Source organism: Typopeltis vanoorti, chromosome 15, assembly GCF_054136105.1.
Source record: "Typopeltis vanoorti isolate ZY-2024b chromosome 15, IOZ_Tvanoo_1.0, whole genome shotgun sequence".
In the NCBI taxonomy this organism is placed as follows: domain Eukaryota; kingdom Metazoa; phylum Arthropoda; class Arachnida; order Uropygi; family Thelyphonidae; genus Typopeltis; species Typopeltis vanoorti.
In genome coordinates, this window is record NC_143563.1 from 24,484,324 (window position 1) to 24,499,711 (window position 15,388).

General features: G+C 34.4%; 1 protein-coding gene across 1 annotated transcript in view; it reads right to left on the reverse strand.

Annotated features, from left to right (window-relative positions):
• Positions 1-15,388, reverse strand: part of LOC150098511 (very low-density lipoprotein receptor-like) — a 108,457-nt gene that overhangs the window by 43,803 nt on the left and 49,266 nt on the right. The window contains exons 5-10 of the mRNA XM_090405667.1: positions 13,922-14,038; positions 8,629-8,871; positions 5,410-5,529; positions 4,818-4,949; positions 4,389-4,508; positions 1,747-1,875 (exon numbers count right to left, since the gene is read on the reverse strand). Of these exons, the coding sequence (XP_090261793.1) occupies positions 1,747-1,875; positions 4,389-4,508; positions 4,818-4,949; positions 5,410-5,529; positions 8,629-8,871; positions 13,922-14,038 (861 nt within the window). The remainder of the gene's footprint in view (positions 1-1,746; positions 1,876-4,388; positions 4,509-4,817; positions 4,950-5,409; positions 5,530-8,628; positions 8,872-13,921; positions 14,039-15,388) is intronic.

Genomic DNA, 15,388 nt, shown 5'->3' on the forward strand with positions numbered 1-15,388 from the left:
AGATCCCCAACCAGGACCAACTTTTTCATTGTGTCAGTTGCTTTTTCTAAAGCCTCAAAAAATTCCTCCACTTCTACTTTAGTAGAACCTTCTGTGGGACCATAGGCACAAATAAGTCTCATTGTCCAGTTCCCCATTCTCATATTTGCCCACATTACCCTACTTGAGACTGCCTGCCATTCAAGAAGATTAGCCTCGTATTTTGTGTTGAATACCATGGCTACTCCTTCTCCTTGATTGTCATTGCCTGAATATAACATTTTGTATTTATTGCTCAGAAAGATCTTGCCAGTTTTTGTCTTTTTTGTTTCAGTCACCCCTATTATGTTGATCTGGTACTTATCTAATTCCTCAGCTAGCTCCATTTCTTTGCCATTCAGGCTTCTTATGTTGATAGTACCGATCTTTAACTCTGGTGATGTTGAGTTGGGGTGTGCTTTCAGATTTGTTCCAGTAGCTGACTTTTTGCTATTCACCCTGCGAAAACAGTGGGGGCGTTGTTTAACCGGGTGACGCCCCAGCTGGCATGAAATTTTTTCATGTTGTACCATCATTTTGTATTTTGGTTTAACCGGTAAGAATACAATTTGGTCGGCTAAATCCCAAATTGCCAATTCATCCTTGTTCGTTCAGTATCCATGTAGATACCCAACAGGGTGCACCACGAGAAGGTGAGGATTGGACATTAGGTCAGAAGCCCTGGTTGGTTCTCTGCATTCAAGGCTATGTGGAGGTCTCCCCTCAGTTATACAGCTTTGACCCTTAAGCACCCCAAAGTTGAGCAGCTCTCAGATGTGAACTGTAGACTAAAATACACAAAGATTATTGAAGAAAAAATGAAAGAGTTTGAGAACAGGAACCAAATCTTGGAGATTTAGTGGCAAGCCTTGAAGAAAACATTAACTGATTCAGCTAGAGAGGCATATGGCGAGGTTGTCTGCAAATATAGGAAAATCAGAACTCCATGTTGGACAAAGAGGTAGTGAAGGAAAAGAAGAAAATATATCAAAAGTCCTTGACAAATAAGTCAGCTTATGCTCTTAGAGAATACAGAGACAAATGTAAGAAAGCTAAAACTGTAAAATTAGTTAAACAAAAGTCATGGGAAGACTTTGGTAAGAACATAAAAAATAAATATCAAGAAGGTGGTAAGATATTCTGGAGGTTGTTGAAGAAGCTCAGAAATGGAGAAAGAGTACTGTAAAAAGGAATTAGAGATGATAAAAGTGACATGAAAACTGGAGAAAAAGATATTCTTGGAGTATGTAGTAATTACTTCAAAAGTAAATAATTACTATCAAACTGCAATAACAATTGTTATTGCAGTTTGATAGCCAACTGTTAGTAATCAGATGCTTTTTCATTCTTTTAAATGCACAAGTGCTTGAAGATGCAGAATGGTATATTATTTCTGTAACATATTATAAATATGCAAATCCAGTCAGATATTCCTATATAAATGTTCTCATTTAGCAACATTTTATTTTTGCATAATGATTTTCTGGAATATACGCCTTGTAACTTAAAGGAAAAATGAAGCATCAAAACATTAATTTCAGTAACATTTCTGATGTGTACAGTATTCAGCTATTTAACATTTGCAAATGTTGAATCACCGACTTATGCAATTATTAAATGCATAAAGCCACATGTTTTAAGGTATCTGCAGTTATGAGATAGTAATTCACACTCACATATATATATAGAAATTTAAAGTGACTATTAACAAGACAACTAAGTAAATACCTTGTGCTCTGCAGCGAGAGTGATTACTAGGTTCAAGTATGTAGCCCTCAATACATTCACACTTGAAGTGCCCCTTTGTATTTATACATTTCTGAGAACAATAACCTGGAATATCACATTCATTGATATCTACAAAAAAAAAAAAAAGAATATTATTAGTATTCTGAAATCTTTTAAATCTCCTCAAACTAGAGATAGTTTAAAGTTTATATATACATGGAATTTAATCTTTGCATTAATAATAAATATTGTGAATTAAATTAAATAAATAGTGAATTAAATGCAAATTAAACAATTTGCATTTAATAAAATTGCACTTGAATGTGATTTTATTAGCAACAGACTGAATAGCTATGTCGATTACTAGAAAGGCCTTACATTCCACAACCACTACCCAAAAAAAAGCACTATTTACATTACCTACAAGGAAGGATATGTACTGAGCAAACATGCCTAGATGATGAAGTGTCCTTAAAAAGTTATTAAATAAATATTCTTTATTATTTATTTATTTTTTTACTAAAAATGATTGATTTGGGGTGTTATGGTGCAAGGACAGCAAAAGTTATACTATACCAGGAGGGTGCTGATAGGTAAATCAATAGTTACAAGGAGATAAAAATTAGTGAATAATATAAAATATATATAGAAAATTATACGAAGAGAAATGAATAAATAAAATGTATATACAGAGTTTAGTATCTACATATAAACAAATCCATAAATGTCTGAATAAATTAATGTTTTCTAAAAATCTAAAAACATCATGCAATCTTTCCACATCTGGCCAAGTGTATAGAGCTCAGCCAGATAAATGTCATCTTATCTGACTAATTCACCAGAATATGACTAATGGTCAGTGCCTGTGACCTATGCAGTGCCAATAAGAACAACTTTGTCTCTGCTGTTCCTATGTTGACTAGACTGCCAGTAGTATTGCCATTGGGCAATGAACTTAGATTTTATAAACTGTGTCAGCACAAGGGACTATCAGACAGAATGTGGAGAAAGTATAAGTTGATCTAGATGCATCTGTGATGCCATTTTCCTTAATTCCAATGTGGCTGGGAATCCAACACAACTAAACATCAAAAGTAGCAGTCTTTACAGCACTTTGTAAAAGAGTTGAAGCACCTGACCAAGCACTGGATGTGGATTATACACCAGAGAAGAGATAGCCCGTAAAGAACTCCTACCAAAAGTATAAATTATACTTTTGGTAGGAGGTTTCTTTGATATGAACAAGTGTGAGCCGAATGGCATGCAACTCTGCTGTATAGTTTCTGCAAATGAATAGGATCTGGTTGGAGATTGTAATGTTAAGAAACACAGCAGCACAGCCAACAGATCTCTGATCTTGAACCATTGGTATAGATGGGCAAGAAAGAGCAAAGCATGTTGAGGCAAAGTTAGTGCCATCACTTATGATGGAATTAACAACTGGAATGTCAGGAAAAAAAAACTTGCGTCCATCTTTTTAATTCCTCCTGGCACCTACTAAGTTGTGTGATATAAAAATTCCATTCATATGCCACTGGGAGTAAATTTTTGAACTACTTTTCTCTCTCACATATATTGCTTCTGCATGATGCACAATGTATTCCTGCAGTTTCTCAGCATTTGGATCACTAAATGGCACTTAACAAGGCCTTATATAGGGATACTTTAATTTTGATCACCCTGTATATAAAATTGATAAAAATAGAAGAAATCTTTAGCCTATCCAATAACATGTACAGTAAGTTTGCAAATAACCTTCCGTGGGTGGGAGTAACATAAAAAACCATAGCAACATTAAATCCACAATATATTTGCAAGTGAATTAAACTACAAAAATAGTGGGAATCGACTATTTATTGTAGGGAGTCCTTACAATGTCTACAGGACAAGAAGTCAAGTTCTTCCACCAGATGAGAGAAACAGTAAAGGAGAAAGAAGAAACTTCAAAAGAGTTTGGGGCAAACTAACAAAGTCAATTAAGGTGTTGATCTTAATTTTATGTGACCCATTTGCTGACATCTCATACTGAGATTACTGTCATTACAACTAGTAAAAAAAGTTGAGTGATGTTTTTTTTTATATATCCAAGTGATTTCACCATGCATTACTTACCTGATAAAAAGATAATGCTCAAATACTACTTTTAAACAAATTTATATAGGCTTATTCAGATGGGGGAGGGGGAGAAATTTTCTAACAAGCTGGCTGTCCTGTAGATAAAACAAGCAACAACTCTGCCTATCACAGATGTACCCTGAGTATTACAAAAATCCTAGAAAATGAGTAATCTGCTGAAGAGTATAATTACCATACATATTCATACAGTGGTTACTTAATATTAAAGGTTGACTCACTGTTATTGGGGATATCAGCCTATTACCACTCACCAGTTTAAATGAAAGATACACTTAGGAGAAATATTTCCATAAAAAACTCACGTGCAATGTACAGGTTCTTTTCTTTCTTTTTTAACTTTTCTAAAAGTTTTTCATTTCATTTCATATAAAAGAGAAATACTGACTGTACAAGTAAAATTCTTTTCTAGGAAAAACCTTTTATGATTTAACAGTTTTTCTAAAAAGATGAACAGATGATACATTTAAATAAATAACTAGGAAGTAATTAATGTAAAAATTTTTTACCTTCACAGGTCTTGTTATCTATTAACTTGTAGCCACTAAAACAATCACATTTGTAACCAACAGGCAAGTCGACACATTGCTGAGAGCAGTCACCATTGTTCACTTCGCATTCATTTTTGCCTGAAATTAAAAATAAAAGGAATTTTCCTTTACAATTACACAGTGATTTCTTAATTATGACTCACATAATCCATTAAAGGATTGTTAAATTAACTCTCAGTTAACCATGTAATCTGACTTCTGAATATTCAAGTTAACCATACTCTCAGTATATTCTCCAACATGGTCAATTATCTGATCATGATGGGATTACTGCAAATTAATTTTTGTTAATTTATTGGTCTTTCCTTTAAAGGAAATTTAACACAATGTAAGAAGTAATAATAATAGCACAATCTAAACTTTCTTATAGAATTCAATACAACTTACGGCATTTATCTTGAGGTTCATCTTCCCAATTACCACAGTCATTTTTGCCATCACATACCAAATCTAATGAAATACAGTGTTTGCCTCCACCACAATCAAACTGGGTATTGAGGTCACAAGGATGTGCAGGCTCTGCATAATACATAATATAAATAAATCATAAGTATAAACATTTCCACAAAATGTTAATAACACATTAAATTGCATAAACTAAGGTTTATGCTTATGAAGTTTGCAATATATATCAGGAATGGCCAAATGGCAGCAGCACATCAGCTAGATCTAGCCTATGAAGAATGTATTTTGTATATCATTCTTTTTTTTTTTTTTTTCCTTATTCAAATATTGTTGTGAATCATCTGAGCTATACTGTGTTGTCCTATGAAGAAAAATATGGCATTAAAATGACACTTAACTCACCTCCTTCCCTCCATTCTTCATATTTCTGTTTTGAAACTAATTCCTCATTATTTGAACAAGAGAAAAATATTCCCTTCATATATATATATATATAAACTTGGCCATTACTGATATATATAACACAATAACTTCAAAAAAATTAAAGCTGCTCAGAAATTAATGACAAAATTACCTGGACAATCTTCTTCATCAGAATGATCAGGACATTCATTCAATCCATTACACTGTAGCTGCCCAGGTATGCAATGAAGATTTCTGCATTGAAATTGGTCTGGTCGACAAGTGTTATTACCTGTAACAATTAATGTATAGAAAAACTGCAAATTAAAAAAAAATGCACATATTAAATTATTATATCAATAAAATTTAAGTAAAAACTTATGCACATGTGGATACTACCGTATTTTCCGGTGTATAAGACGCACTTTTTTACCTTAAAAATTCATCTTAAAAATAGGGTGCGTCTTATATAATGAAGGTGAAGATTGTTTCCTCTTTTCAAAGTCATACGCACTCCCTTTTATGTTCCACGATCTTTGTAGGCAGTTAATGGTGCAATCAAATTGATCACGTGACCTTCACGTGACTTCTAGTGTGTCATTGGCTAAGAACGGGGAGTCCCTATTCAAGTTTCGTAATATCTTATCCGAGTAATCAGTTACCAACGTTTATCAGTATTGAGTTGACATGTTGAGATATTTTGTGTTAAGTTTTTTCCAGAAAATTGTATTAAATTTCTTGGGTGTGTCTTATACACCAAAAAATACGGTATATGATGGGGAGTGGAGGGCTGGAAAGTGCTGATAAACACCTAGAACAAAAATGATATTAAAGCAACTGATAACCACAAGAAAGAACATACTAGTAGCAGAGTTATGAAGGTAACTTATGTTCTTATATCCTTGTATGTTGTTTCTTGTGGTTATATCAGTTGCTTTAATATCATTTTTGTTCTAGGTATTTATCAAAACTTTCCAGATCCCCCCCCCGTATATATTCTTCAATCTACAAATTGCTGGTAACATGACCTAATGAAAAAATGCTTTCTGAGAATGGCCACATTTTCTATTTAAACTAACTACTGTCCCACTAACCTCATTTCAATTCTCTGTAAAATAATGAACAGAGTAGTTTTTTTTTTTTTTTTTTTTTTTTTTTTTTAAAAAACCCTGGATGCCTACCAATACGAATTCAAACTATGAGAGATTTTAGCCAACATTTTCCACTTCTGAACAGCAGTCATGAAAAACTTGGGAGAAATTCATGCAATCACTCAATATTTCCAAGGCATGGACGGAACAACTACCAACTGTTTTTATGGTCTGCCCTCTACTATGAGTTTCCTCTCAGGTCATCAACTGTGTCATGAATGCCTTTTCAGATTTCTATCTAACACTAGAGTTCTTCCTCTACAGTAATTTCTCAGTGACCTCAAATCCTATTTGTAGTTTCACAACAATGCATGCCCTTCTTCATTGGCAAGCCTTGTCATACCCAAACATTCCAAGCTTCAAGAAACCCCAGAAACAGTTTCTTATAAACATTCATCTCCATGTTATTTTATCAAGTGCATGAGAAGAAGGGCATGCATTGTTATTGTGAAACTACAAATAGGATTTCAGGTCATTGAGAAATTACTGTAGGGGAAGAACTGGGGGAAAGTATGGAACTCTAGTATTAGTGAGAGAAATCTAAAAAGGCATTCATGACACAGTTAATGACAAGAGAGGAAACTCATCTATCTGCAGAGTAGATGGCAGATAGATGAGTGAATCTCAAAGTGAATGTAGTCATGGGATTGGATGAGATATGTATTACAGAAAGTGTAAAAGAAATGGCAGCGCATTTTACTACACTAAGTCTCAACACAGAGTGGTAAAGGACCAGAAAGGGGCTCATTGCACAAAGGAGGCTCCAAGACTGAGGTTTTAAAAAGACCAATTAATATCTTAAGAATGAGGTTATGTATTGGAAAAGTTTTAATGGGAAGATTTCAGGAATATGATTCTATATGGGAACATGGCTTTATGAAGGAAAGATCTTGTCTTAATAATTTACTCATTTTATAATAATGTGACAGCCAAGTTGGATAAAGGAAATGGCTACAGCATGATATTGCTGGGCTTTATCATGTTGTAGCCATTTCCCTTATCCAAAAGCTGACAGGTTACTGTATGGAGCACTACGTCAGCTATAGCAAATAGGATGAGATATAAAGCTGGCGAGATGTGTAATGGACAGTAGTACATGGCAGAGATGAATCAGAGAATACAGGTGACTAGTAGTGTGTAATAGGGCTTTCAAATGGAGCTGCTGGTTTCCAATGTGTATGTTAATATTGATTCAGGAGGAATATACAGTTGTTTGCCAGTAATGCTAAACTGGGATTTGCAATAGTCAAAGACTGCATAGAGATCTTGCAGAATGATTTAAATATACTGATAGTATGAACAAACTTACACTTCAAGATTTAAAACAAAACTATATATCACATAGAGGAACTGCATTGCAAGAAATTGATGTGATTGTGAATTTAGGATTAATATTGTCATAGAAAATAGTTACAGAGTTCAGATGCCATAGTTAAGATAAATATCGGAGTAAATTTGCATGACATATTTAAAAATTTTCATAGCATTTAGGAATCCAGTTTTCAGCAGTTTTGTGGAGAATGGTGTAAAACAGGTAAAGTGCTGCAAAAAGCCTTCAGGGAATTTGTAATTTTTTTCACAGGGAATTCATACTGTTAGAACTTAGCATGCTTAATCCCATGGTCAAAGCAGAGTCAAAACATCTGTAAATGAATGGATAGTTGAACTATATCTTTTTATAAATAATGAGAAACCAACTAACATCAGATGACCAAAATGAGAAGGGTCATTATCCAATTCTGATGAAGTGTTGTAAAGAAAGATCGATACATTTTTTTCTTTTATAACAACATTGACAAATCATACAAAAAAAAAGTCGTAAAATTAACTTCATAATAATGAAATATAATTTTCAATTCACTATTACAAATTCTTAATATTAACTACTAAAAAAAAAAGCTGAGTTCAGTTCCATAAATAAACAGCCAGAAAATCATCTAAATTCCAAATAGGAGATTTGGATACCAAATTTCAAAGCCCCCCCCTGCCCCCCACCACCACCACGTGGCCATTTTAATATATTAGCTATTAAAAAAAAAGCTGAGTTCAGTTCCATAAATAAACAGCCAGAAAATCATCTAAATTCCAAATAGGAGATTTGGATACCAAATTTCAAAGCCCCCCCCCGCCACCACATGGCCATTTTAATAGCTTAAGCAAGGATATAAAATAAAAACAAACTGAATATCAAGATCCAACAAAATGAAACAATATGAATAAACTGGTAGGAAGATACTTACAGTGGCTTTCATCTGATCCATCCGGACAGTCTTCATCTCCATCACACTGCCATGAAATATGAATACAGTCTCGTCTGTTGGCACACATAAATTCTCGTGAATTACATATTGGTGGAGGCGTTGTTGGACAATCAAGTTCATCTGAATCATCAGTGCAATCTATACCACCATCACATCTCCATCGGTCAGGAAGACATCTGCCATTCTGACACATGAATTCAGTACTTGAGCATGTGACATTAGCTGTTAAAAAAATAATTAGTAATTAGGGTATAACAAATCAACAGAAGATAAAAGCAAATTTTAAGATCATACCCACAGACAGGCTTTGGGGATTCATAACCGATATTCCCTCTAGGCTGCATGATTGTAAACTGGCCGCTGCACAAGACTGTCTCACACTTACTGTCAAAGAAGACTAACTGACGGTAGCTCATACTAAATTACTTTTTAACACTGTTTTGAGACATATACATTTATTTTATGTATAATTATATTTTCAGTTGAATAAAAATATACAACACTTTCCTTAAACTTGCTTCCCCACCCTATCATGTGGTTGCTCAACCCTACCCAAATGCTGCTCAGCAGACATGACATGACCTTCCTAGATCAGAGGGAACGTTGTTCATAACTGCACTTCATGGTACACTGGTGTGTAAATCTTAAGGACAAACATTATTACTGAAGAATACCACTGCAAATTCAGACAAATCAACTTGTGGCAATTTGTGTAACTGATTATTTCAAGTAGAAAGCAATATACATTCAAATTTTCGAATCGTGCACAAAGGGGCCACACACATTAGCACTAAACAGGATAAAAGACAATTGTGTTTGAAGGAAGCCCTTTTCACAAAGGAATACAGTTGCAAACTTAGATGTCTTGTAATGTTTCAAAAGACATCTAAATGATTTCACATGGGTAAGAATTATTGGAAAGCTTGAAAAAGGCTGCAGAATTACTGATATTGACAGAGCTTGAAATCTCACATAGCGTTGCATATAGGCTACGAGCAGCGTTTCAAACCAATGGAATGTGTTCTAGACATTTGCTAAGAGGTTGCCCTGGATCTACTGTGGAGCATGAAGACAGATTTTTGGTTATAACAGCAAAATGTAACTGCGCCAAGTAGGCATACACACCCAAGGACCTGCAAGTCGATGTCCCTTTATCCACATCTCATTGTAGAGCACGTTTTCAGTGGCGTTACATCCATAAAAATTGGACAAGACACCAATGGGAAAATGTACTTTTTACATAATGAGAATCATTTTGGTCTTTCCTCCAATTCTAAACAACAATTAATCTTGAAAGTAGTACTGCTTATCATTGCAAGAATATGACTGAAAGGGATAGATACAGTGGTGCTGAGGTCATGGTGTGGGGAGGCATTATGCTCAATGGATGCACCAAGCTACAAGTGCTGAATAAAGGGACTATGACTGGTGAACGATATTGCAATAAAGTTCCTCAACATCACGTTCGATTGTTCCATTGTGCTGTAGGCAAAGAATTATTTTTATGGATGAGAGTGCCACGCCATGCCACATCGTACATGAGTGGAGATAATACTTCTGGATACTGAGGAAATCAAATTGAAAAGTCAGAAAATGCTCCCCAGATCTCAATCTGAAAACATGTTTGAGACACAATAGGGAGACATTGCTGCTTGAAATTCTCCTCCAGAAAACAACCAAGGCCTTATCCTTGCTCTGAAGGAGGAGTTGGTCAGTTTCAAGAACTCCTGAATCACTTGATGTTGTGAGTGCTGCATTGCAGTTTGGGGTGGACATATTCCATACTGAAGTGTCTCTCCACACAATTTTCTGTAAACACTGTACATTAATTCCTTAACTACATCCTTAGGAAATTTGTAACTTTTTCCAAAAACATATTGCAATTTAATTTTTATGAAATGTACACCATTCTACAAATTCCTTTTTGTTCACCTGAGGTTACTGTCTGATGTGGGTTTACTGCTTTGTTTATCATTGGGCCATTTTTCTATGAGGGCATTAACCAGTCAAGTCCTATGACCTGCTCAGTTACTGCCAAGAGGTATCGCAATATAATAAATTTTGTTGAGTCACAATTACATCAGCACCTGTGCATAAATTTGGTCATTTTCCTGCAGGATGGGGCCCCTCTACACATCAGTCAATCCATACAGGAGATTCTTTAGAAACATTTCATGGAAGCCAGAGTGATCAGCTATGTGTTTCCCACTGCATGGTTGCCTCATTCACCTGATCTTACCCCATGACTTCTGAATCTGGGAATTTCTCAGACAGGATTTATTGGGATCATCCTGATAACTTGCCAGCACTGAAAGACAGTATAACATGTGCAACATCAGTCCCAACCAGCTACATTCTGCCATTGAACACAACTGTGCAAAGGATGCAGTTTGTGGCATAATGGGAAGCGCAGCACATTGAACAGCCTAATGCCTAATGGAAGTAAATAAAAATATTATTTATGCTTATGTCACTTTTCTCTTTCTCACACACACAAAAAAAAATTAATGATATATCTACATCTGATATATAATGTACCTGGTGGTAAATTTTAGTGTTACTTTTTTTTCTTTCTCAGATATCTCTTCTTCATGATGCACGATGTATTCATGCAAAGTTTCAGTGCATTTAATCACGGGGTGGCACTCCACAAGTCCTTAAACAGGGATACTTTAATTTTGACCTCCTTGTATACAGTGGAGTGGAATCTAGGAGAATAAGGAGTGGACTGCCTCATAGTTCTGTACCAAATTAAAGGCCACTACTCTTTAATTTGTATATTGATGATATAAAGAAAGATTTAGGATGGGGGGGGGGAGTTTATTCAATTATTTGCTGATGATGCAGATATCCTGCAGGATGATTTAAATAAATTGGCACTGTGTAGAAAAAGATAATGATTATCAATTTAATATTACAAAATGTAAGGTTATGTACTTCAGGTTGAAAAGTTATATACTGTGCACCTATCACACTGATGAGGCTAGAGACTTTGAAGTAAGTGGACAAGGAGTTGAAGTTCAGAGGGCATATTGAAAAAGTTGGCAAAATAGCTCAAAAGATTACATGGATAATTAGTAAAGATAAGGCAGTTATTGTCCCTCTTTATAAGGAAAGATTCAACTACATTTTGAATACTGTACACAGATTTGGTCACTTGGGTTTCTTGAGGATCAGAAGGTGATGAAAAGGATTCAGACATAAGTGAACAATCTGGTGATTTGTCCCTATAGGGATAGGTTGAAGGAGCGTGGATTGCAAAGTTCAGTTGATAAGCTGAGAAGAGAGAGATTCTATAAGATTGAAACAAGAAATATTTTTCAATACATGATGAATAGGGAGAAAACTAGAGGTCACCCTTAGGAGTTGTGTAAGAGTGTAGTTAATAAGGGTGTGAGGACTTAATTTTTTTGCTTGGAGAGTGGTGAGTGAGTGGAATAGATTGCCAGTATTAGTTAAAAGTACCATGACAGTGAATGAGTCAAGAGAGGTGTGATGGGTAAAGATGAGTGTGGATCTCGTGTGATGAGTATTTTGACTCCATGAAGATATCCTTATAATAATGTTAATAATAATAATTTAATCTGATATTAACATTTCTTCATTTCGTTAAAAGTTTCACCAATTGAGGAAAGAGCCTAAAAAAAAAGTTTCAACTGGCCACTGAAATACATAAATAGTAGTAAATATTCATTTTAGATTAAGAATGCAAAAGACATTTGATTTCATAAATCATTATTTGTCTATATTTCACCAGTAGATGCCATTAAAATATTTTAGGTTTTATATATAAAAAAGGTACAGCGCAAGATGACGTGCCAAGAGAAAGGCTGTTCAAAACTCAAGTTACATAATGTAAAAATGGTACTCATTATATCAAGCAATACCATCTACATGGAAGTTGTAAGTCAGTGGTTAGAATTAAAGGAGGTACAGGAAGATGGATGATGTAAGGTCAATGTGTGTATATCATAATATAAAAGAAAGTCAAATTAAACCTGATATCAGAATCAAACTAAACTCTTTGCTTTATGCCGATGATGTACACCTAAATAAATCCAGTGCAAGTCACCACGATTCTTTAACTACAGTGACTCACTAAAGCAAACCTGTAAAGATCATAGGAATAGTTTGCTATAGTGAATTTCCTTTTGTATAGTATTATATCTTCTGACTTCATAGTAGTTATAGTGAGTGAATTTGTTATAATGGCATTTGCTATACTGAGGGTTGATTGTACATTAAATAAAAGCTGTAACAAATTTGGCATAAAAATGAGCAAATAAAAACTAAAGCTATGAAAATAGGCAGGAATATAGCATACAACAGTGCTTAAACCAATTTTAGCTTATGAATATGAGAATTGAGAAAAATGAAAGGAATGAACAGATGGCATCAATGGTAGAACCATATTAATGAAAAATGAAGACATCAGGAGTGACTTGAAATGGTTAGCATTCAGAAATATATAAGCATCATTAATTCGAGATCGTATGGTCACTTAAGTAGAATGGGAGAGGAAAAGTTAGCAAAACAGATGCTGGATGTCAGAATGCCTGGAAATATGCCCACAGGAACATCAATGTCTAGGTGGATGGATGCAGTAAGATGCCTTGAAATAAGATCTGACAATATGGAAGTTTTGACAGATTTAGAGGAAAATTATCAATAGAAAGTATATATAGTTTTTATGTTATTACAATCATATTATCCTGTATCCTCAAGGATACGAATCAGGAATTTAACAATTAAATGCAACTATGAGATTAACAGTGCATAGTTGCTGAGCTTATAGAACTGAGCAAGAGAGCCCACAGAGCATCATAGTTAATAGTTATTCTTTCTGAAAGCTCCATCCATAACCATGATATTGCTATGCAGTTTGATCAATCTTTCAACATCTTCAGTATAGATAATTTAACTCAGAAAGCTGCAAAAAAGTGAATTTCTTTATTTGGTCCACATCCTTTTCCTCGTATCTGCCACTAGTATTTGTTTTTTGTAATATCCCACTTTTTTTTTGTTATAAAACAATTTTTTTCAAAAAAAAAATTAAAGATATACTTTGATCTAATGCAAAATTTATATCTTTTTTTAAATCAGGAAAGCAAATAAATTTTTTACTCATGCAATAAATTATACAATGCTAGTGTATGCTTTGTCAAACTGCAACAATTATAGAAGAGGGAACTATTTTGTATAATTTTATTAAACATTTAACATGCTATAAATACATGCCTACTAATATCTATTTTCTGAATTTAATACTTACGACATCCCTCTTCATCACTGTTATCTCCACAATCATTATCTTGGTCACATTTCCATCTTTTAGTGATGCATTTGTTGTTGTTGCATGTAAATTCTTCAGATGTACATGTAATTTGTTCTGAAATAATTATAATTTTTTTTATTTTACTACTAAGTTCATACTAAAACTTTACCTAATGAAAACAATTTATAAAATTTATAATAAATTTTAAGTTTAAATAAATAAAATATAAAGTTGTACCATCATTTTGTATTACAAAATTTTATGCCGGCTGGGGCGTCACCCGGTTAAACAAGGCCCCTGTTGTTTTCGCCAGGGAACCAGGGCGAACAGCGAAAAGTCACCTACTGGAACAAATCTGAAAACACACTCCAACTCAATATCACCAAAGTTAAAGATCGGTACTATCAACATAAGAAGCCTGAATGGCAAAGAAATGGAGCTAGCTGAGAAATTAGATAAGTACCAGATCGACATAATAGGGGTGACTGAAACAAAAAAGACAAAAACTGGTGAAATATTTCCGAGCAATAAATACAAGATGTTATCTTCAGGCAATGACAATCAAGGAAAAGAAGAAGTAGCCATAGTATTCAACACAAAATACAAGGCTAATCTTCTTGAATGGCAGTCAGTCTCAAGTAGAGTAATGTAGGTAAATATGAGAATGGGGAACTGGACAATGAGACTTATTTGTGCCTATGGTCCCACAGAAGGTTCTACTAAGGTAGAAATGGAGGAATTTTTTTGGGGATCTAAATAGCAGAGTAAGAAATCACTGTCAGACATACAAAAATGTTTTGGTAAAATTTGGAGACAAGAGCAAACCTAATAATAATGGCAAATACCTGTTGGATTTCTGCTCAGGACATGGACTGGTTATTACTAACATCCTGTTCCAACATAAATATGTGCACAAATTCACATGGAGAGAAGAGGCAAGGAATAAGAAAAGTCTCATTGACTATATTATTGTTGATAGTGATGTTTTCTCCCTGGTGCAGGACACCAGAGTGTACAGAGGATTTGAAATTGGAAGTGATCACTATTTAGTCTTGGGCAAGATAAAATTGAATTTCATATTGAAAAGAATGAATGACATGTAAGAAAGTTTTAAAGCGAATAAAAGTTGAGCAACTCTCAGATGTGAACTGTAGGCTAAAATACACAAAGATTATTGAAGGAAAAATGAAAGAGTTTGAGAACAGGAACCAAACCTTGGAGATTCAGTGGCAAGCCTTGAAGAAAACCCTGATTGATTCAGCTAGAGAGGCATGTGGTGAAGTTGTCTGCAAGGTTAGAAAAATTAGAACTCCATGGTGGACACAGGAAGTTAAAGAGGCAGTGAAGGAAAAGAAGAAAGCATATCAAAAGTTCCTGGCAAATAAGTCACCTTGTGCTGTTAGAGAATACAGAGACAAATGTAAGAAAGCTAAACACTGTGTAAAACTAGCTAAACAGTCATGG